Raw genomic sequence first — 25,299 nt, 5'->3', positions numbered from 1 at the left:
CTGATCTAATTTACCTGGTTTTCATCAGGTTTATTAGGATCTGTCTAGATATCAGATTTTTATAGTTGATCTGGTCTTATATAAAATGCTCAAACTGGTATATTTTAATTTCCCAAGTGGACATCTGTCTTCATCTGTGTCTTGTAAAGTGCTAAGTACCTTCCTGGCCCTTAATTAATTAGGAGCAATGACCTATGCATCAGGTAGTAATGGCATCCAATTAAAGGAAATGTGTAATGTGCAGTATTACCAGTCACATCACAGCAGAGAGGTATTTGCCCATTTGTGCTGCATGCCCTGGACAGGCTGCACCAGAGATCTGTAGCCACCACAGAGTGCTAGCACAAGAGTAAATTCCTCTCAGCCCAGACTTTCCAGTGTGAATTTCTATTCTCCATTTGTTTGATGGGCAGGCATGAACAGTAACTAGCAGAGAGATTAAGAAATTAGTCACTAAATTACTGAAATGTAAGGATATCTGAGATTATGAGGATAATTCTTTGAGTATCTCTGAAATATGCGTTTGCTTGCACTGAGAGGTCAAGTAACAGCAACTCACCAAGGGCTAGAGCGAGGTGGCTACTGCACCATGAAGCTGAGTTACAGTCTCCAGGCAGAGTACTAGAGCACAGTGATTTTATTCTTTTGCAGAGGATGTGAGACACATGGGTGAAAAATGTTACATAAAATCAGAATTTATCTCATGGCAAGATCCAAAAAACCAAAATAAGCACCTAGAGAGCTCCAGTACATTGCTAAAATCAGCTGCAGTATTACACTTTCCTTAAAGTTTTGGGTAAATATCTTCAGGCAGAAAGATCACAAGCATTTCAGACAGAAATGTGTCTTTTCACTTAGCTTTCAAACTGGAGTGTCTATAAAGGACAACCATTGCCCTTTAGCTGGTCCCTGCTTACAGCAGCTAGGAGAAGGTCTGAAGCCCACCACCACCTCCAGCTCTTCTACCTTACAGGGAGGAAGAGGGAGGCAGGACTCTGCCTCTCGTTCTGCTCTCCATCACACAAGGGTTTACAACAGTGGCCTCTTGGCATAAGGTATAAACATCCAAGGCATAAAGGGCATGCAAGAGCACGACTTCCATGCTTTTAGAAAGAACTATGGCTGTGCAGTAGGGAGAATTAGACCACACTGTTCAGCATATGGCCAGCCATCCTACCCTTCCTGCTAACTTGATGTTTGAAAACACCCTCTGTCAACAAAGTGACAAGAAAGTCTTAGACAGTTTCACCCACTGCTTTTATGAAAGCATCGATCTACCACCTCTAGGAAAAAAAAATCCCTAACATTTTTTTTCCTCAACATTCATAGATTTGCACTGCTTCTTCTATGGTGTGATTTGCATCAGTCTGTAAAAGTATGATTAGATGAGCATGCTTGCTGAAGTTTTGACTTTACCTATACTTATTTGACTCATCTGGTTTTTAAATAAGATTTTGAAATAAGGCACTTAAATACTTTAAAGACAACACTTAACATTTAGATTTGTTTAGACTGAATATAAATATTTATTTAGACGTAGTTAAGCTTACGTCAAATGAGTATTCAGCTAAATTGATATAATCATTCAGTAACATTAAACCAACTTGGGAGTTCAGACAAGCCTTTGAAAACTAAAAGCATTAAAAGTGCACAAAGATTTGCAGAGAAGAATGAAATGAGAACATGGTAAGTGTAAGCAATTTACTTTTTAGCTCTCTAGAGAAACTGTCCTGACCTCTGGGACATCCCACAGCCCAGTACAACCACCCAGAAGACAGAACCATAGGGAAACTGTCTGCAGAGTTGAATGGGCTAAGAATTGCCTGTGTTGGGTGCATCTGTTACATCTTTGAAGTAACTGACCCCTGATGCTAAAAATAACACTGGTGGGATTCAAATACTCCAGACATTTATCAAGTCCCTCTCACTTTCTGGCTGAGAATTTATGCTGTCCCTACTTACACTGCACAGTGCCTTCAGCAAGAGAGGCAGTGGTTTAATATTAAGGGTAAGTATTCAAACTGAGGAGGCTGGAATTCAAAGAGCAAAGGAGGGTCACTGTGCTCATCCTCACTAGTGTGTACAGCATGCTCACTGCCAAAGGAAGAGCTAGGGGAGGGGGACTGAGCCCTACCTCCTACACAAAAGAAAAAAAATAAACCAGCAACACAGTTAACACCACTGATTTCAGAGACCACTGCTCCTTCTGAATACACCTGGAAAAAGCAGATCAGTCTCCATTAGATGGTTAAACAAACATCTACGCCCTCAGAAATAGCTGCTCAGTAAGACTGGTGTTTGCTTTTTTTACAAAGTTCCTCAACCTGTAATGTCTTTCTCATTTCCTTCCTGTCTGGGACCACTGACAAAGCAGTCTACCACACTTTGTGCTAGAGAGCTGATTTCACTGTACCAGGCACCAAAACACCGAGGTCTCAATCCAGCATCTGCAGCCCTGGTCCCTTTTGCACAGCAAGCAGAGTTCACAGAGCTTGAGGAAACGCACTAGGTATCTTATGGATGACATAAATGTAATATTTTATTAAGGTTTGTATTAGCCTCTAAGCAGAAGTGTGAGAGGAAAAAAACCTCTTCTTGAAAGAGCCAACCACCTTTGTCTAGATGAATCAATGGTCCTTTAGCCCCTCCATCACTGCATCCATATGGGATGGCCATAAACCTGTTAGATAAACATGTAGATGCATGTGGAGAAACTTCATTTCTAGTACAAGTCACGACTCTTGTACATTGTGGAGTCCTATAACAATAGTCATATAAAATTCCCACAGAGATCTAGGTAGCCTGACAGGGATCAGCACTTTTATTAATAATGCTTTATTTCAACTTACTGGAACTGCTGTTTGATTTATGAAGTCCTTTGCAAGCTTCAGAGTGACTTCTACAAAATCACTCTGATCTGTGCTGAATGAGTTGGGTGACATAATACCTATTGTTCTAGCATCACCCACCCTATTCAACACATCTTTTGACATACAATCCTGTCCAATTAAATAAACAGAGCAATTTAGATAGGCAGAAGGCAATTATTAAGGTTGGATGCTGGCCAGCTAACTGAAGCAGGAGTACCATTTGTTAAAAAAAGCTTTATGTCGTTTAGCAAATTTAATGACTGGAAGAGTTTTGGACTGACTATATCCAGCTATGAAACAACTGAATGTATGGTGTTCCTCTCATACCACAGCAGGTGACATTTGTGAGGTCTTGTGCAAGACTGCTTCTTTCAAAAAGATGCCTGGAAATAAATAACTTTTAATTCTAACCTGCTCATTTCTATCCCTAATTGTCTATATCTTAGCTGGACCCTATTTATTTGAACAACAAATAGGTAATTAAGGAATCAGGACTGTGCTACTTTCACAACTTCTTTTTCATACTGGGGAATTGTCAAATACCATTTCTTATGGAAGGATTTCAGCTGTTTTTTACTATCCCCAAGTAATTTGTCAGGGCTTCTAGTTTTTAAACGGAAGACAGAGTAAGAAGAAAGAGGATAGTGAATAATAGCATGATAACATAGAAATAAGTCACTTCTTAATTGGTGCATGACCATTACTAGCAAAATGATATACCTGTATGGTAAAGCCTTGATAACAGAGCCCAGTGAAGAGCAGAGGGGATTAAAAGGTCTTTGCTCTTCTGTGCAGTGCTGGATACTTACAGACATTTCTTTTTGTGCATTTTAACTAACCTTTTTTTTCTGTATGAACATGAGACCTATCACATGGCCATTTCACCCTGAGGTTCTCAGGCAAGCGTGTGCCAGTGCTTCCCTATCCCAGCTACCCAAAGGACTGCACTGCGAAAACCCCCCTGACCTCTTCCAGAGAGAACAGGATGCAGCAAGAATGAATGAAATGTTTGTAAGGCCCGCATCCTATCTGAGCACCCTTTCAAATCCCAGCCACCAGTTGGCCCTACACTGAGATTTTTGTTCATGGCATGTCTGAAAGGGTCTGAGCATTAGTTTAGCCTATTCTGGAAAGTCATTCTTCAAAAGCCTTTTTAAGCCTGCCTAATTGCTTTGAAACTTTTATACTAAACCTGCCAGTGCTAAAAATCTCTTCTAATGCTTTTCATTTTGGACAGGATGCAGCTTCATGAAATCATTGAATGGTCTGGGTTGGAAAGGCTTCAAAGACCACCTAGTCCATTCCTCCTGCCTTGGGTAGAGATATCATCCAATAGATCACGCTGTTCAAAGTCTCATTCAACATGGTCTAGAACTCTTCCAGGGTTGGAGGATCCACAGCTCTTCTGGCCAACCTGTTCTAGTCTCAGCACGCTCAGAAAAAGATATTTTTTTCATATATCCCATCTAAACCTAGCTTCTTTCACTTTAAAACTATTTCCCCTTGTCCTGTCACTACAGGCCACAATAAAATGTCTTTCTCTGTCTTTCTTATGACCTTTTATATACTGGAAGGATGCTATAAGGTGGCCCTGCAGCCTTCTCTCCTTCAGGCTGAACAGACCCAACTTTATCAGCCTGTCTTTCCAGCAGAGGTGTTCCAGTCCTCTGACCATTTCTGTGGCCCTTCTCTGGACCTGTTCTAGTGGATCTTTCTGTACTGGAGACCCCAGAGCTGCACACAGAGCTCCAGGTAAGCTGCATTTTCAATGCTATTTCCTTGTTTCCAATAACCCCCCTGACCCAGAGCACAGATGCTCCACCTGTCTTTCCCACCCCTGGCCACTCAAAAAATCCACTCACTGACCCTATGCTTTCAGGGTTCCTGTTGCCTCCAAGGGCTTAACTGTCCCTGCCTCCTCCAATGATCTTCTTCCTTGTACACTGAGCACAAATATGTAAGATTTTTCATTTTTGTACCCCATGCTGTGCAAAAAAAAAGGCAAAGAAAAGCTGGAAGCTGTTACAGCCCTGGCTTCAGCTCTATGCTGAAGAATGTTGGCCTTCAGTCTGTCCCTGGGCTATGGACCTTCAGAAAACCACTATTTTTTTTCTTGTGATAAGACCCAAGGGCCCAAGTGTGATCCAGAACACAGACACAGCCCAAGGTCAATATGTAGGCAAACCCAGCTTGCTCCTGACTGATCAGCAAATGCCACATCCCTTGTCCCTTTTGAAACACGCCTCAGCACAAGCCTTCCCCAAACACACACTCCATTTACACGCCATTTAATAACACCTCAGCATAAATGAACAGCTACCACAAGAAACTATCCAGTTCTACTCCTGAAATGATCTTGTTAAAGTTCTTTTTTCCCCCACTCAGCAATGATCTGGACTAATTACAGAGAAGTTGGCTTCCTGTTTGAAGGAATGGCCCCTCCATGTCCATCGGCCCACCTTGATGTTAATGGCATTTAAGCCATGAAGGCACCATTAAGATTTGAGATTCCATGCAATTAAACATTGATACAAGAGGAAAATTAACCTTTTAGCAGATTACTAACAGCACACTGGCTTCTGTTGTCCACATGGGATCTTGAAAATTGCTCTTGTCTGCATGGAGCTCAGCATTATATACTATTGCAGAAATGGAGCAGAATTAGGAAACAATTATTGATAAGTATGAAACTGTGGCACCATAAAGGCCCCATGTATAAGTCCAATCTAAGGAGAAAGAAATTTTAAAAACTACCAGCTTTCATTTTTCCTTTTTTTTTTTTCTTTTTTGCGCAGCTGGAAATTAATTCCCTGCTGTTTCATATTTCCTATACTAATTAAAAATGATGCCTACTGCATCATTCTCTTTAAGGCCTGGATTTTCTAGGTGAAAGCATCATTAGAATGACAGGGCTGAGGTAGTGAAATAGGGCTGAATTGAAGAATTCTTACACAATACAAGCAGTAAAGTGTATTTTTCCCAGTAATATTTTATGCATGGCAGAAATTCCTTTTCCACATCAGAGTCAAGACACATTCAAATAATGACTAACTGCAAGAACCTCAAGGATAAGACATTTATATTTTTAGGAAAAAATAAACTTGCAACAGGCAATACTGGGTATTAATCTTGGTTAGCACCAAAACATGCTTTTCTGGGAAAGGTTTGAAGACCTTTTTGACCTCCTTTCTTTGCCCTCAGGAACTGACAGAATCAAGTATTGCACATGTTGAGAGAGCTATACATATCAGCACAGGAAAGGAATCAGAAGCTTCTCTGAGCTAAACTTCTCACTTTCTCATCTATGGGAAATTGGAAGTATCCATAGTCTCACCATTATTCCAAGAATTGTATTTTAGACATGAAAGGAGCCTTCTAGGAGCCTTCTGGTTTTCTGCTAGCTTGTTTTCTCCCTAGTAGAGGTAAGCAGTAAATAACTGTGCTATTAGCTTGTGTAAAAATATAAGCAATCTAATTTTAGTGAGAACAGCAAAGGAAGACAAGTACACTGGGTTCAATTAATGCTGATGCTAGAAGTTGTAGTAGGAAGTCAGCATTTCTTAAAACTTTGTTCATACTGAGATTCCATGAGCTCCCAGTTGTTTTATCCTGTTTATGTTAAATATTCTGGCAGAGTGGTGACCCACATAACCTCCACATTTTCCTCATAGAGTTACAGTTAAAGATAGGGCTCAGGTACAAGATTTTTTTATTTATAGCATCCCTGTCAATGGCATTTGGTGTTCAGGGGTTGCTTATAAACACATCATCCCCAATAAGTACTATTTTTAAACATTGTTTAAAAAAAGTCTTATCTTGATGAAATCTTGGGAATGTGACTCTTCCAAAAGGCACAAATATACTTTTGAGTCCTGTTTTTTAAATATTACATTTAAATAGGCAAACAGGAAATTAAAATAACCTTTGAACTTTCTCTTTAGTCAGTCTTAAAGACTGCTGGACTCTGTCAGCATTTACAGGAATGTTCCAACACCTCTTGATCTGCTGAAGTTCTACTCTCTATAAATAGATTAAAATATATAGCATCACTTAAAATATTACTTATTCTTTCAGAGTTTATGTAACTAATTTCCCTTAGAAAGAAATTAGCTAGTTTAATATTAACAGTTACATGTTGAAAAAAGGCACTCTTAGCCCCATAATAACAAAAATTAAAAGTAGCACTCCTAAGGTGTCTTTGTTATTACCAGAGTGCCATTCTCATAGCTTCTGACTATGTATAACATTAGTTTTCTCTTTTGTTTCCCTCCAAATTCCCCAAAAAAATGGATTTCACAGGAGATGATTTATTTTCACGTTGTCAGCACTCAGCAGCTTTGCTCTTTTTCGCAAGCTCAAGCCTGTCTGGGGAGCACAGACTAAACATTATTATACTTATCTCCAGTAGAAACACAATCCAGATTTCAAGTACTTGAACACAGCAGAGGGGATCTCTGCACTTAGATGCCAGGGCCACCTACATTCAAAAAGAAACACATGCCCCTGGCTGGTGGGAGTGGAGCACGGGAGCATGTGGGCAATGCTGTGGTGTTTGCACTGTAGCTCTGCAGTGGGAACATTTGTTTTAGGAATTGGGAAATTTCGATTCAGGCTGGTAAAAGTATCTGCACCCACCTCTGATGCTATGCTACCAGATGCCTTAGCCTGAAGTGGAGCTCCTTGATTCAGAGCTGTAAAAGAAACACTTCTACATTTATAGGAACAGATTGAAGGAAAGCTGACTTGTAGGGCACCGAGTTGCGTGGGTGATCTGGGCTGCTGCCACAGGACCACCTTGTGCATTTTTCCCAGTGATGAATAGAAAATGTGTAACTCATCTTCAGAGTAGGTAAATGAGCTCCTCTGAGTTTAACATGGGTACTGACCTCTATGCATCCACAGCTGGGACTCGAAAAGTCCTAGAAACAAAGGTTTTAAATACATTTTTCTCCTAAAGATTCCTTGCCAATCGTTTTGGGTATCCCTCCTCTGCATCCTGCTTGTTCATGAATTTTTGCTCTCATCGGCTTAGTGATTCCCATGCAATAACTTGAAGCGTAGGCATCTTATTCAAGGCTGCTGATCACACCTGAAATAGTCACTGGTTTGAGAATTACAAGGCCATATCCTTCTGGTGGACTAGTTTTAAGGCAGCTGGGCTGATATAGTACTCAAAAAAAAAAATGTAAACCCACCAAAGAAGACCTCTAGGTACTGGGATGTGGTGTACTTCTTACTTCAGTAATACAAAACATAACTCCAATGTCACACTTACACTGCCAGAATACAACATACAGTCTCTAATTCTTGTCTTGGGAGGCAATACACTTTAATCCAGTTATTTCCTACTGCAGGAGAGAAACTATTCTCTCCTAACCACTGCCATGAAACACTCATCTATAAAATTATTCTTCCTTGAATATTTGTTTTTTTCTGGAAAAGGATTTGGAAACAGCAGGGATCGGAGCTCCCTCGTCTTTCAAACTCTGCACTATAATCTTTATGACATGTTTATCAAAACAACCGTCCTTTATCAAGACAAAAAGTTTGCCTTTGCAATGGCTCCCACATTAGTCCTGACTGAAAATGTGGAGAGCTAAGACCTAAGAGCCTAATATGAGAATTAGGTGGAATAAAAAAGAAGGTTTTACAGCCTGCTAAGGGAAATCTTGGCAGTAGGGTATGAAAATGCTGGATGTTAGTGCTGTACATCAGCAAACAATATCCAGAGTTCCTCAATTTACATAGGAAACATTTTTAATAGGCACTGTACAAGCAGCTCTCAGACACTGACTCCTTCCCTCTCACTCCTGAGTAAGTCTCCAAGTCCACAGATCATGGGAGCTCTCACAGGGATACAGCAGCAAATCCTGGCGCCTGCAGTGTGCATTTTTCAGAGTGTTGCCATGGTGATCTCCAGTACGCTTATCCCCTGAGAGCTCAGCTCAAAATTCAGAGGGAACCAAAGCAGGACAAAGAAATGACACCCAAGCAAAAGCAACAGGGATATTATGTGTAATTAGCACACAAACATCCGTTCACTGGGAAGATTTCAGAAAAAGAGTTATTCTTAGAACTGAGTGGTCTTTAGGAAACAAGTGCAGTTTTCATGGTCCCAATTCTAAACCAATAACCATGGAATAAACCCAAGAATTTCTAACCCTCTCTCTGTGTATGGACCCCTATTTGGCACAGGGTAAATCCTCAACCTTGGTACTGCAAAAATCCAGATTCTTACAGTCAGGACAGAGGAAAAGGGATAATTAAGCAGATAAAAAGAGACAGATGACTTTAATAATGTAGCACTGTTGACCAGACAGAACACTTCATAACCAGAATGCAACATTTACCTTTTACAACATTATATTTCCCTATTTTATGAAAAGAGTTAATACAACAATTCCTAAGTACTGGAGCAATATTTTTTTTGCCAATTACTTTGCGTCATCTGTTGATCCTTGCTGCAGTTCTACTCTCACTGCACTTTCAGCAAAAGGAAACTACATTTGTGCAAACATGGAAGCAACACTCATGTCAAATAATGTATGATATATAGCTGAGAAACCTGTTAGATGGTCTTTCACTCCTACCTTACAAAAGTCCTGTGTTAAAGGGCCATACACATAAAAATAAAACATCAAGAAGAGACACCAAAATTAAAAGTCTGGGCCATGTCAGATACATCACAATCCAGAAAAAATACTAAATGAGAATCAATCAATGTTATGCCATTAAGGCAGCATGTTTAAGTCAGAGCTTATTATCAGATTTCACCAGACCCTTTTGTGCCTAAATGAGCTTGGAGATTAGTTAATCCCACATAGTTTGATGCTCAGCCACTTGCATATGGCAATTTCTTTCCCCCAAATTATATTCTTTTTATTCTTATGTGGGTTTCTTACTCCTGTTACAATGGACTTTGTCCTTTCCATATCATCATCTATCAGATCACAGAATACTTTATCACATTATGAAAAGCTACCTCCTCCTGAATAAGCATGGAGTTTTTCAAGCAGATTTGCTTTACTTTCCACAAAACCTTTCTGGGCTGGTACACCACTAATCACTTCAGAGCTTTGCTCCACATCCCCTCTCACAAAATCTGGTGTGCAGTCTGTTGCTTATGACTGTGGGCAGCACTTGACCTGCTGCTTTTGTACTAATGCCTGATGCTCATCATTGTGGAAGGTGACCTGCTGACAGGATGTTCATGGAGGTTTGGCTTCTTCAGCATATTCAGTTCTCACAATCCCATTGATAATGGACACAGAAAGGGTTGTGCAGTATAGTATAAACTACCCAATATCCATTTGTATGATACAAAAATGTTTACTCAATATATGTATCTCTCCTCTCTTATAGCCCTCAGGTCCCTAATTTTTCTTTGCTGTCCACTCATTGTGTTCATTCTCTGTGCTTTCCCAGTCTATAAAAAACCTCCCTGGTTTTCAAATAACTACAGGTCCAACAACTGTTGACTGGAGGAAGGGCTGAGGAAAAGACCCAGCTACAATCTTTGGTATTTATCATTTTATCTTTAGCTCTTCTTCCAAAGGGTGCTGACACTCGGCTTGAGCAGCTTCCCTGTATTTTAAGCTTTCTTGATCCCTTGTAACAGTGGATCAAGCATTTACTTCCAGCATACATTGATATTTCTGCTCAATTGCAGGGAAATAACTTGAACTTTAAGAAGATCCCTACAAAATCACTGATTGCAGTAGACATAATACTATGGCTCTTACCTTGATCCCTTCAGGGAAGAGGTTTTATTTACCACGAATAAAGATGAAGACTGACAAGCAGACTTCAAATTAAAGCAAAACCTAGAAAATCTTGGATTACTTGTAGAACCAGCATTTAACAGCTTAAAATGCTCTATTTAGATATTATACTGTGTATTTTACCCCATAATGAAAGCAAACTTGTCGTGAACAAAATCATCAAGATCACTCACTGACAGACAAGAATTTAAATAAAATTTGCTCTTATGAGATCAATTTGTACTAATTTCCATCTCTTAGATGCTTATGTTTTTTCCAGGGCTGGTGAATGGAATTCCAACCACTCCAGGAAACATAGTTGTATGCTGTAATGTGCATACACTTAGGGAATTTACTTTAAATGCTCATTTTACTTACAGTAACAGCATGCACTCTTACCACCCACTATTTGTATGACAATATTTTACAAGGATACTGCAAATTGTTAAAGCATGGGGACAAATTAAGCATACAGGAGCTGTCAAATATCTACCTTGCCCAAGAATGTTAGATGTATTAGATTAATGCCAAAGATGATAAATGCAGTTCAACTTCAATAAAGGAGCTGGCAGAGCAAGACAAGAAGCATCACTGCAGAGATGCTCGCTTCAAAATCATCTGTTGGAAAACACTGGATGTGCCCCCTTCTTCCCCCCCTCCTTGCCTTTCCTCTCCCCTGCTAGTCAGCAATTGGAATCACAAGGCAGGCTCCTGTCAGCTGCTTAACAGATGCAGAAGGGAGATCATACCATGCCAAACACCTCCAACACCTTCCCACAAGGGCCAGTTTCAGTTTATTTCGTGAACATGAAAGTAAGCAGCTTGCCCCTCTCTCCACAAGTTGTCCTGCCATTCATTTCAAAGAAAAATCTTGGGTGAATGTCATACTTTGCCTAACATCTGAGCAGTTGATATCTAGTTCATCACTAGAGAGAATCTGTCACCTCTAAGCACAGTTATTCCTTACTCTGAAAGGTAAATCTCTGCTTTGGGCTGGTAGTGGCATGCAAAAGGTGGTGAGAAGACACTCATGGAGCTGTTCTAGCAGGAAAAACCCATTTTTCAACTTCTGGCCAGCTTAGTTTTCAGCTCTTGCTTAGGCTTGTGTTTTGGGTGCAGCCATACCCATAACACTGATGGAAGTATCAGGCTGGACTAGTACCTAAGAAAGTGGGTGTGTCTATAAACACATCCTGACACAATTTAAGTAGAAACCTTCAGTAGGTTTACTGCAACTGAAGAAAAAACCTCTCCCTGTCATCTTTTCAAAGACAACAGACAGACTTGCTGGGGAAAAAAAAGTCATCTCTGTTCATTCTTCTTTCATGAGAATAAACATCTGCTTTTGTATATGATTACTATTTTCAGGGTATCTCATTTATTTACAATAATGTTAGCACATTCAATTTTGCTCAAGTTGTGCAAAATAGATATATTTGGAACATTTTCCTTTCTACAGGTTTGTGGGTTTTTTGTTTCCATTCCCTATCTACATCATTTACTTGTTCTTTTCCTTCTGGTCCTATACATACTTCAAAGACATATTTTCAAAGAACAATTTCTCTCAGCATAGCTTGTCTCCGAGCTGTAAAAGTTTTGATCACACACACCTCCCTCAGGAGAGATAATTTCTTTGCATAATGCTCCTTTAGGCAAAATCTGTAATGGTGCAAACAGGTAGAACATTTCCATGTGGGGCAAATCAGGCAGGAAGTGTACACATCCTGCAAAGCAAAGTCAGGGTAGCACCACAAATATTTATACCCCAGATAAAATCTATGTCCTGCACATTGGACCACTATAAACAAGTGCTATCCAATATATCTTTCAAGGCAATCAGCTAAAGAATTCACATGTGGATGGAAGGTCCGATTCACGCCAGGGTGTGACAGGCCTGGAAATGCAATGAATCAGCTCAAGTGACCACATTTCTTTCCTAGAACCATCCCAGTCCTAGAACAGGATCTTCCTGGCTTTGCAGCCAAGAAGAGCTTTCTACAGTCATTCAGTTTCTGTATTTTTGTCCAGAATGGAGAAACCATTCCAACAAATGCCACTACAGAACTGGGACCAAACTTTCCCCAAGTCTCCTGTAAACAGTAATATAGCTCATGTTTTCTAAAGATGTTGGCTGTAAGAAGTGCAGGAGGACTTGAGGAATCTGCTCACCACCCCTGACATCAGCTGCACTCTACGCTTCTGTGTTTCTGCTTGTTACAATGGAAATGGTATTGTGAACTGTTTTCCTTCTCTGAATAGTCTGAAGAGAGAAATGGCCAGAAACCTATGGTTTTTGGGTGTAAACTGATGCAGAGGATGCCAAAGCCAAAGTTGTGACCTGGCAACCTTAAGACTGGGAAAGAAAGAAAGAAAGAAAGAAAGAAAGAAAGAAAGAAAGAAAGAAAGAAAGAAAGAAAGAAAGAAAGAAAGAAAGAAAGAAAGAAAGAAAGAAAGAAAGAAAGAAAGAAAGAAAGAAAGAAAGAAAGAAAGAAAGAAAGAAAGAAAGAAAGAAAGAAAGAAAGAAAGAAAGAAAGAAAGAAAGAAAGAAAGAAAGAAAGAAAGAAAGAAAGAAAGAAAGAAAGAAAGAAAGAAAGAAAGAAAGAAAGAAAGAAAGAAAGAAAGAAAGAAAGAAAGAAAGAAAGAAAGAAAGAAAGAAAGAAAGAAAGAAAGAAAGAAAGAAAGAAAACAAAAATAAATCCCCCAAACCTTAAGCACTAAAAAACATGCTTCTTAAAAACCATGGCAGGTCCATTCATTGTCTGGAAATTTCCAAATGCCTTTTTAAGGATGGAAACAAACAAGAGTGTAAAAACAAGAGTTGCAATGTTTTGTAAAGTGGTAAGTTCCTAGGAACCGTAATTTGATATGATTCAGTTAATTAGTAACAAATTAAAGTCATGCAATTTTAAGGAAAATCAGCAAAGATAAAAAAGACTTTTGTTTACAAAGTCATTGGCTTACTGACTAACAATGAGAAATTTCCTACCAAAATGTAGATATTTTTTACATCTTGACATTATTTCATGACATTGTCATGTCAGCTTGATCAAATTGAGTGTTGCAGTAAGAGTACACCAAAATATTGCCTAGCTGTCCAAAGGAATGGTTATTTTTAAATACAATTTCTTTTGCACTAGATTAATTGACTCAAATATGGTTGAAGATTGCCTTGAATTTAGCACTAAAAAAATATTAGACAAGCAAGTTGTCTCAGCATTTAATTGTTACTTTTATCCTTGTTAAATCCCTTAATTACATATAATATAACATTAATTAATGATTATTATGAAGGTTCAAGTAATAAGTTTAAATGCTTTAAAGGAGGGAGAAAAACAACACAAGAACACAAGCTAGGCTTAAAAATAGTTTTCATATAAATTAAAAATCTAGCATTAAAAAAGTAACACCCTGAATGCACGGGGCATTTTTTTCATGTTTGCTAGCACAAAAGTACCAGCAAATGTTAAGAGCAGTGGAGATGGTGTGTTCTATACAAACCAGTGCATTAACCAAATCATTTTCGTTTAGCAAAGTGACAGACCAGTTTACCTAAGACAGCTGCCTAAATAACATCATTGCTATGACAAAGTGAGAGGATGCACTGCAGGAATGGAGCAGAAATCCCATACTATGAAGAGACCTGTAACACACCTGCAGCTAGGCTGCCCTGGCTCCAAACCCAGGGGGATCAGCAGCATGAAGACTTCAAATGCACTTTTGCAGCAGCCTTGGTCTATAAGCCAGTGGAAGAGTGAAAAGCCCTGTGTAGGGAGCTGGGAGCAGCAGGGGCTGCTGCTCCAGAGGGTGAGGCAGAAGGCAGCTGAGGTGAAGGAGTGGCACTATCCTGCCTCCCACAAGGAGATCTCCCCAAAGCCCTGGTCCCTGGGTTCTGTAGGCTCAGAGTGTGACTCAAAAATTAATTAGCTATGAAATGAATGGGGCCTCCTAAAAACTGTTTGTTTATTAGTAATTGCACAGTTCCTGCAGGCATAGCTTTCAGAGGTTTCCCCTGTACAGACAAGCAAAGATCACCAAGATCATCAGCCAGAAGAGCAGCAGGCCAGTGCCCTTATCTGTGCCTGTTCATGCTGGTGTTGTTCTCACTGGTATTGTTCACACTGGTATTGTTCACTCACCTGAAATTAAGAAGTGAGGTGAGGAAGCTACTGAGATTCACCTACTGAGATTCTGCAGTCCCATAAAAGGGCTTACTTTGTCCAGGAATAAAAGGCTTATAAAGACAAGACCAATGTAGCATCTGAGAATGACACTAAAAATTATACTCAAGCTGTACAATCAATGCTAAAGTCAAAGCTGCAAACTGATTTGCAACAGTTCCCTCCAAGTCTGTAATGTATTTCCTTTTCTAAGCAGGGACAATTCTCAATTTTTGTTGCCAGACACAACAAGAAACTTGATGCCAATATTTTCACTTCTTTGAGAGTATAGAGCAATAACCCAAATGGGCAACTCAACCTGCTTATTCTGTGAAATACCACAGGCTGACACATGGATTTGAAAGAGTTATGTTACTTCGCATTCCCATTGCACACTGGAAGGAATACACCTGCTACAGTGTGGGTGATAACCATGCAGTTGTATTCACCAGCCTTTACAGTAAGAAAAGGAGAACAGCTTAGGCTGGCACGTTTGACAGAAATTTTTCAGTGAATCTCCTCTTTGCATCCCCCAAAACTTCAGATTTGGCTTTAATATGACAAAGAACTTATGTGAAGCCCTATTTTACTGCACCCAGCCTTTCTACTTGGCTTTGCTAGACTTGGGTAAACTGCTTTTTGCCTTCTCTTGATCTCCCCAGGATGCAGCAGCCCTTGTCAAAAAATTATTTTCCTTCACAATTCCCTTGCAGAGGTTTGCACTGTTTTAATGCTGTAGCATCACATATCCTTTTAATCCCTGCCTACACATTTTAACATTTCAAACACATGATTATTTATAAGCAAAATGCCACCAGGGCATTGCTGAGGTAAAGTGGTTTAGTGAGGACTGAAACTGGGGAAGGAGGAGAGGGGAGGGTGAGTCATCATTTGGTGTTTTTAATCCTTCACTCTTCCTCTATCGAGCTTTGTTATTAGAAGTAGCATTTACTCACTTTGAGCAGGGCCAAGACAGCAAACAAGTTCTCTGAATTTGAAAGCCAAACAATTCCAGCTCCTAATTCAGCCATGCACGCCTGCTCCAGGCTGTTCAATCCCTTGAGACCCCTTTTTGTAGCCTAGCCTTTTCCCTCCTTTCAGTGCCAACTCCTCGACGGCCTTTGGCGAGGGTTTTGTGCATTCCCACCTGCTCCTGCAAGAGGGAGAACAGACTGGGATGGAGTGACGCCATCCTCACGTTTTGTGTTGTATTCAGGGCTGGGCATTGCCACTCCAAACGGAGCAAACAGGTTACAAAAACTGTTTGCACAGACAAAGCAAGGCACTTGACAATCACCACCACTCCAACTAAAACACCATTTGGAAACAAGTTGCACTGCACACTGAAGGGGAGACAGCACTTGTTCAAAATCTCCTCTCCCTTTCACTCGTTGCTCAATAGAGCAGGAAAAATTTGTCGTCCAGCCCAATTATACCACTCTGCTGATGCTGTAACAAAAGGAGAGAGAGCCATGACAGAAATAACAAGATAACCTGCATCTCTAATGGAAGCAGCAGGAGGTGGAAGAATTAATTTCTATCACACATCATTTTTCTTTTCACTTCAAGCACCTTCTCCCTCTCTGAAAACTCCTTCTATACACATCTCCTGAAAAAAAAAGTCTTTGAAGACTGATCCTCCCAAGACTATCTATACCTCATACTTTTTTCAGTTCCACTGAGAAACAGCTCTGCCTTAAGGTATGAGAGCTGGGCATTGCAGGCGCCTGAGCCCAGCCTGGGAATTGACAACATGTAGATTCCAGCTCTAGGCTTTTTAGGGCTGCTTAAGTTTGGAAAAAGCCTTTTAAGTGTGGATGCCTCAGGTTCAGCTGCCATACAGACCCATGTTTCTGCACCAAAATACTTGCACTCAGTTTCAAAAGCGTGAGTACTCTGGAGTTCTAAGCATAATTTAGGACAACTAAGAATATGAAGAACCTTTGAGAATTAGACTACTTATTTCAGTAAATTAACTAGGTAGCAACTGTAAAAATGCTGATGTTAGACAGTATTTAGCTTCCTGAGCTATAAATGGATATAATTTTTAGTTACCTGACAGGTGTGTCATGAGAATTAGCTAATATTGACACTTTGATCTTTAAAATGCTTTACCAAGTATTAATTAAGTAAGGCCCATTTTACATTTAAAATACCAAGTATTTTGAAGTTGAATTTGTCTCCATCCCTCTCCTAAAATGGTAAAGAATCTACTGTTTGTTTTTCTACGTATTCCCCAGGAGATCATTTCAGAGAAACATGAGAAAGGAAGACTGACATGCAGGTCTGTGTTTCAAGGAGGATGAAAGAAATAAATAGCTCTGTTTTGTTGCAAGAATCCTCTTTCCTGTGGGTCTTCTAGCCAAACCTGTAGATTTCATCAAGTGTTTCTGGATTAGGGAGAAGGGTCACTCATACCCTCCAATAAACCACATTTTTATAACTAACCTATAAGGTTTTTTTACAAGACAAGTTTCAAAGTGAAGTATGAGAAGTATACAACATGTTTCAGATATTGAAGTCTGCAACTACTGCTAAAGTGTGGCCTCATTTCTCTATAGAGGGAAAGGTGCCAACAGATGGGGAAAACTCTATTACAGTTCATCTGCAGCTAGTGATATGAAATATGTACTGACCTGTGCAATGCTTTTGTTAGATGGGTCACCCTGTAGGCTTCTGGTAGAGAAAAATGGAGAGCCAAGGCTTGCCTGTGGAGCCTCTCCTCATGACTCTGTGCTCAATAAGGGCAGGATAAGGGCAGGACTTTCACCATGGGCACTCTCATTGCAAAGATCTAGCAGCAAAGGCATGACATTTGGCCTTTACATGACCCAGTGAATACAAACTCAGATTAGAGGAAATAAAAGATTGCATTTGATAGCATGTGAGAAAGCAACAGCATAAATAAGTTTCCAAATAAGCTGCTCTACACACCCTGGAGAGATCATTATGCAGGGCTTTTCTGTGGTTGTTACTGCTGGTGGTTACAGCCTGACCTGATGTCACAGGCTACTCATGCTGGTAGTGCAGAGATGTCACCTCACCTGGAGCTGAAGTATTCACTTAAAGTTAGCCAGGCAACACAGGGAAGACGGAGATGGAGGAAAAGTAAAAAAGGAGGTCAGAAAGAGGAATGAGAAGAAGAGAGGCCAGAAATCACATGTATGAAGGCAGATGCAACCCATGTGTACTGCCCCTGTATGCCCCTTAGGGTCTCAGTGTGACAATGGCAGAAATTCTGAGGGAACATTTTGCAATGTCACATTCTGGCCCACTACCCAAGGCATTCAGAAGATATGGAACAATGTTTACCCGTTTTGGTGACTTAAGTCTTATGGATCTAAGGATGTGTCTTAGAGATGATTCTGGAGACTAAAGTCTGATTGATTGTCATGTATAGAATTAAAGTTCCTTATGTTACCCCTTCATGACAATCTCTATAATGAGAGGCTTCTTCCTCTGTTTTCCTGCCTTATTTCATGGACAGCATAGACATTACTTAATGAACTAGTAATTCCTAAATATTTATTTTCCTCCTTATTATCTATCAAGTGTGCCTCTATGCTTTATTTACCTCATTCAAATGTTGTTGAGAATTATTTATAGAATTCACAATACAGGAGCCAAGCTCTTATAAATGGTAATTAATTTTACAATACCCAGCTGGATCCTGAAATTAAGGTGGGCATCTTTGAGATGGACACTGGTTTTGAGAAAATATTTTATAATTCTAGAAGTCTTAAAAGCATTTCCACAGACCTTCCAGGAAGAACCTGCCTGCCAGCTAGCAGAGCTTAGTGACAGCACATGACATGATGTGGTCCTCACCCTTCACAAGGGTGTCTGAATCAGACTATTTATGATGCCAGTGCACACATTTTACACTGCTGAGAACAGTGAAAAACCACTCAGTGCTACATTAAGAACTAGTTCCTGGGATTGCAGATTACAAAATGTGCAGCCAGAACCTAATTTTGGTATCTAATCAGGGCTGAGTGTTCCTCCCTCATCCTGTGCACTCTCTTCCCTGTGCTCTACTTGATGGCACCTGCTCCTGATTCTCTAAGGTACACACTCCCCTTCCTCCTCTTTGCAGTCACTGCCTCAAGATTATTTTGATGTATCATCAGCATAATTCAACACAATTGGCTTTTCATCATCTCCACCAGTCCACTTTATGTTTTTCCTAGCCTTTCCTTATTTTTGAGTGGAACGAACCCCTCACTCTCCCCATTTCTTTTTGCCTCTTCGTGAGGTAGAGAAACACAGCAAGCCAACATTGCACTGGGTTGGTCCAGAATTCCATTTATGGTCATTTATCTCTTTGAAAGGTCAGTCCAGAATTTCATTGGATGAGAATGATGAAGAGCAAGTTTATTCCACCTTCTGGCTTTATGGGTAACCATAGCCAAAATTCAACCAGTTATTCTGCCAAACCATTACAAAGGATTCAAGCTCAAGTTTCAAATTTAAATTTCAATTTTGACCAAATCAAAATTTTTAATAAATCTTTCTAGATGTGCTACACTTCAAAATGGATGATTCTAAGAGCAGGTGCTAGATTTCACAGATTCAGGGCTCTACCTCCAGTTTGTGAGTGGCTCCAGGTAAAACCCTGCTCCTCTTGGTTCCCATGAGGTGCTCTGATCCCTCCCTTCAGCTTTGCTGTCTTTTATATGAGACTATGTCAATAGCCACTTTTGAGATACAAAGCTAAAAGTGCATATGAAAAGGTATTTTCTCCTCTCCACAAAAACTTGTTAATCTGGTATTCCTGCAAAAATCCCAGCCAATGTGTGGTCAATTAATTTTTGAAAATGATTGATGAAGGATAAATCTCTATTTTTAATGTCAAATACCTATAAGAGCCAGATCAAAAAGAAAGTTTGCGTTTAGGACCTCTGACTATACTTGCACAAAATGAAAATATCAGAAAAATAATGTACACTAGAGATATTATTTATTATTACATGAAGAACAAAATGCTAGCATCCTTCTCTGCAGCAGGATATGTTTATTCCTCTGCCTGTTTCAGGATCAGCTAATAATCACGTTGCCAAAATGATACTCCTCAGCTTCCTGAAATACAGCTCTACTTCATGTCTTTTAGTTGTTGCCACATACATACATGAAATGACATTTTAACCGGGCAGATATTTTCTATAGTTCAACTGACACTCAAGTGGTGCTCTCCTGCTAAACAGGCCCTTAAAAACTACAAAGAAGAAACCAACAATATTCTGCTTATTTCATAAAAAATGGGAACTAAAGATAACCCTTCCCAAGTTTCCCAGAAATAACAGTTGAAGATCAAGTGGTGAGAAAAATGTGAAAGCAACTGACAAAAAACTTTTACATGTACAAACTCGTCACATGCATGGGATAGTTCAAGAAGTGTCACTGGCCTGAACAGGGTCATTTGAAATGTATTTTTAGGATCCTGAAGCAACTAAAGTGACTGGTCCCAGTAAATTACTTCAAACTGCATTGTTTTGCTCAGTACAAAATATCGGAAGGTTTTAAAGGACTTGATCTTATACTTTGTAAACCTACATATATTTCTGGGTCAGATACTAGTAATGGAAAGAATAAATGCATAGCCTCATCTGTAAATCTTTAACTTAGGTACAATGTTGTGAAATCTGAGGATCTTCATGTCAAGCAATCCCATCTCAGTAGACAACTCTACATATACTGGGCAGCACTTTGCAATGGTATATGCAGCTCCTGCAGTTTTCAGTACTACTGGTCAGCCAGTAATTATTGAGGACAAGTTTATAAAACCTGAAAGGCTAAAATTACAACTGTCCCAGCTTGTTAGGCATTTAAGACATAATCACTGTCCTCTTCAACATCTAAGTGATTAATTCTGTACTTTATTCAGCATTTGGAAAGGCTTAGTTGACTGCTTCCAAGCTCATCAGTCAGGCTCTGGGAAAAGGAAGGTGAGATCGTGGGAAAAATGTAACACGAGAAAACACTGGAATGAATCTGTGGTAGCCAGAAGTTCATGACTATCGCTGCCCTGTACATCAGAGCCACTCAGAGTCTCCTGGGGAATGACTTGCAGAGACACAGCTTTGCCTCATCCACAAAAATATACATACAAATACACATGTGCAGGCACACAATTAGGGGGTTCACATTATCATGAAATACAGCTAAGGTAGGCAATTGCTTTAAGAAAAATAATGGCACATTTGCCAGCAAAGTAACAGTTTCAAGAGGTTCTAGAAAATGAACCAAAGCTCTTATTGTTAGAGAACTATTGACTCCAGGTTTGAAAAAGTGACCTCAAGTGAGCAATGATGCACTTAGCCTGGAACTTGCAGCTGCTGTATTTCACTCTAAACTGAAGTGCCAATCCACAGTGCAATCCTTTTCTGCTATAATCTCACATCTTTGGGGCAAGTACACAAAAAAATACTATATACGGGCTGCATTATTCCAAGTTAGACTAAATTCCTCTGGAAATGGAAAATATGTCTGCATTACTGAATTTAAGAATCCCTGTGGGTATTTATATGGGAACAGTGGTTTTTTATCTTTTTAAGGCCACTTAGTGACAACTTCATGTTGTCATTTTTCCTGCAAATAGTTCTTAAGAATGAAAATGACTAATAGCACGAGGCCCCATTAAAAAGCATTTAGGTATATATTAGCCTGTTGACCCACATAATAGATATTCTATACCCCACACACACATATGCACAGTGATCAGATCCTGCATTATCACCATAATAAAAGTGGCTGCCAATTTAGCATAATTTCTATCACCAATGTCAATGGTTTGCAAACATAAATAATTGACACATGCTGTGAAACACTTACATTCACTTTTCCACTAAGTCTTCTTCACTATAATCAAGTTATTTTCCAGGACAGTTTAATCTTCTTACTAAATAAAAAGAAGGCAACAATTAAAAATATAGTCATATGCATTAAACTATGTTCAATCACGTTAAATTTATGAACTTTAAAATATTGATTTAAGATGATCTATAGTGTAATGTAAACTTGTAATTTGCTCATATATAGCCAGTTTTATTACATTTTAAACACAACTTTATCACACTATAACTTTCCATCTTGAAGCTAAATGGGGCAATGTTTTGTACTTCAATAGCTGCTCGGATAATAAATCAGACGGACAGTTGCTCACAGATGTACAACTAATTACTGAAGAACTGAGAGCTAAACTGATGTATTACCCAAAAGAAGGCTTAGCATTACAGATGGGTTATTGCATGACGTGGTACTCCTCCAGCCAGAGCTTGAACATGCCCTGATCAATGGCAGTTCTTGGCACCTCTCCATACCAAACATTCAAGAAAGGAAGAAAAGCAATGCTGTCCCTTTAGGGAAGTACAAAATACCATCAGATATTTTTAACATCATCATATATGCCAAAAAGTGATAAAAAGTGTTCATGTAGACTGTTCAACATACATGTGAAGATGACAACTGTCATCAAAAAAAATCTCAGGCAATAGACATAGTGAGTGTTGTATGCCTTGACCTGTTCCTTACACAGAATTATTTCTCAGTTGCTTTTAGCAAAGCATGCAATGCACAATCAAACAGTTTGCAGCACAAGCCAACACATGTACTAAAAGACCACCACATGGCAGTTCTCAGGTAAGAGAGCCCAAACACCTGGCAAAATCCACCACCTTTTCTCCAAAGCCATCTCATCTCAACTGAATGTGACTTCTAGACTCACGTAGCACTGGCTTTCAGGGAAGTAAGACAAAAACATTACCAGAACTTTTATTTTCCTTTCATGTTTCTTGAGGCTGCCCAGTGTTAAACCAAACTTATTTTGCTAATGTTCCAGGGGATTTAATTTCCTATGTTCCTACCCTATATCTAGTTGCTTCAGGAAGATGTTCTTTAAGACTATGTACATTCTTCTCTTGGCAGGGAAAAAGCTGTATGAGGGAACAACCCTGGGTACAGGATGAACATGGATGCTCAGCAAAATTGTGAGATAAGGCCTTTGGGAGAAGAACTGGGTGAGATACATAGACCACAGCTGCATGATACAACCTAACTGGAGAGTGTAGGATTGGACTGAGGAAGGTCGTAGGAGGGAAGTGTAAGTAAAGCAGCCAAGCCAAGAGACAGACAAAAAAATTAGACTGTAGGACCAAGGGAAAGGGCAGATTTCTTTCTATGTCTTAGCAACAACAGGAAAAACAGATCTGGTTCAACTTAAACATGTAAAGGAAAAGAAAATTCAGAAGTAAAAGGAAGCACAAAGGAATATGAATCATTATTATCCTGTCAACAGCCAAGAAGGAAGGAGGTGGAGGCAGTCAGCAAGGAAACAAGACTTGATCCTGCTGAGAAGTTTGCTTTATATATCCATGTTTTCTCTTTCCTTGCGAGCATTTTTGCAAGCATTGCTGAACAGTAATTTAGGCATGTCTTGCACAGTTGGTTCACCTCCCAGCTTTGCAGATGCCAGAACTGAGGTGCATGGAAATCAGTACTTGGCTGAGCCTGAAAAAGTAATCAAATGCTATCAACCCTAACTGTTATGTCCAGCCAGCCATACTCCCAATAATAAAGATATTAATAAAGGTATATCCTTTACTAAAAATGTCAGAAATGTATTTATTGAGAAAACTGATTCAGCTATAACCCAGGACCTGGCACAGAGTCATCTAACTACTTATGTGGCAGTTTTCACATGGATACAACAGGCATTTCAGTCTGTAGTTCAGCCGTGCCAGAGAATGATGCTACCAAATTGTATTCAATTTTCTGTGTTGTAAAATTGGAAGCCTTTTTCCTAAGAGGCTTGGGACACAAGCCAGAAATCTCACTCACTGTCTCCCTGTGTGTTCAGACTGAGTCATCAGATTTTCCATGTTTCTCCACTCAAATGGCACACTGCTTTGGATGGACACAGGTGGTACCATCTGCCACAAGGCTTCTTTGGTTTGTTTGGTTTTGTTTCTTCCTTCTGCCTCCTGCTCATAGCACAACAGCTCTTTTTCAGTATCTTACACTGGATCTGGTCTTTCATGGTATGGGTCTGGCCAGCTAAAATGGACTGCTTGAACTAAAGGAACTTCAATACATATCGCTAGCACAGGTCCTCTAACAGCTGGAGGCACTTGCAGAGTGACCTGAAGCAAAAAGTACCTGGACAGCACAGAGAAATTTTTCTTTAAGGATGACAGAAACCATGAGCATAACAGAGCAAGTGGCATAAACTAACTTCAGTCTAACAGGGCTAATCTTCCTGTGTCTTCTCCCTCCACTGGCTTGACAGAAAGAGTCCTGTCATGGGTTGCTTTGTGGATTAGGAATCAATCTTCCCTGAACTGCTTTTTGGAGAGGACCCCCTCTCCACTCCATAACGTGCAGAGGACAGCCAGAGATTAGACTACTTTTAGCTCTTTCCTGTCTCAATCTGAACTAGTTTAATTGCTCCCACCTTTCACGACACAATTTCTGCCTTTCAAATCAAAACACACCTTTAGTGGGAAAGGATGAAGACCACCTTGTATGGTCAATGACCCAGCAGAAACAAGACAATGGTGAACAACCTCCCCATCCTGCAAGTGCCCTCTCCCTCATGAGGCAACTGCACCTCTGTATTTGGGGTCAAGGTCTCAGATGCCAAATAGATGATAAACTCAGGCTGACTGGCTGTGTCCAAGTGCAAAATTTTGCAAGCAGGTAACATGCTGCCCTGGCACTGCAGCTGCCAGGGAGATAATGGCTTCTGAAAGCAGCAAGGGACAAACTGTGACACTTGTTCTGCAGTGCCTAAAGCTGATGCTGCTGTAAGTACGAGTAAGAACATACTGAGTTCTTTTTGCTTTTGGCTTTTTTATTGTGCTTCTTGTGCTTCTAGAGCTAAAAACAGATCATAAACCACTTTTCTTTGAGGAAGAATTTTGTTTGTTTGTTAAAAAGGGCAAGCACTGGGTCAGGGATCAAAAGTTGTGCTATCCGGTTCCCAGACACAAACCATATTCCCCTGAGCCTTCAGCTATATGTAACATATGGAGCAGATACTTTTTGTATAGACTTTTACAAGCCCATACAACTTTTATCCGGCTGTTGAGCTAACAAGCACAGTGCCCTTGATAGGATGGAGCACATAGGATAAAAGTACATACTGCTTTTTGAGCTTAATTTTGAGAATGGATCTTCACATTTCAGTGTGGGGAGTGTGACATTACAACACTGAGACCATGTCCACATGGAAACAGGATATAGAATTTAATATTAAAAACTTCAGGGTGGTATCAGATGTCAGCTTAATACTTTAAACATTGCAGTGTATTTACATCTCTAATTAACTCAGTTTCACACAATATCTGGATAAGGCATTGTCTTTCCTCACCTTCAATTCTCTAGCTTATTTGACTCTTGGTCATCTCTGTTCTGCCCTCTTGGCCTCCTTGACCACAGACACCAGGTTTCACTTCTAACACATGAGCTCCTGAGTTTTATTACTGACTTCTTTCTCCTCTGTTTGGCTTACTGCTT

The 25,299-nt window shown here is 39.8% G+C and overlaps 1 protein-coding gene across 7 annotated transcripts in view; it reads right to left on the bottom strand.

Annotated features, from left to right (window-relative positions):
- PLXNB2 (plexin B2) overlaps positions 1 to 25,299 on the bottom strand; it is a 252,410-nt gene that overhangs the window by 94,528 nt on the left and 132,583 nt on the right. For 6 of the 7 annotated variants that reach the window (XM_063396801.1, XM_063396799.1, XM_063396796.1 and 3 more), the window contains one exon: positions 21,619 to 21,685. The exons of the other annotated variant lie outside the window; for it this stretch is intronic. In XM_063396801.1, the coding sequence (XP_063252871.1) occupies positions 21,619 to 21,620 (2 nt within the window). In that variant the 5' untranslated portion in view covers positions 21,621 to 21,685. The remainder of the gene's footprint in view (positions 1 to 21,618; positions 21,686 to 25,299) is intronic. 7 annotated transcript variants of the gene reach the window in all.

This window comes from Prinia subflava, chromosome 4 (assembly GCF_021018805.1).
Source record: "Prinia subflava isolate CZ2003 ecotype Zambia chromosome 4, Cam_Psub_1.2, whole genome shotgun sequence".
Lineage (NCBI taxonomy): Eukaryota > Metazoa > Chordata > Aves > Passeriformes > Cisticolidae > Prinia > Prinia subflava.
This window is presented reverse-complemented; position numbering and strand designations above follow the sequence as displayed.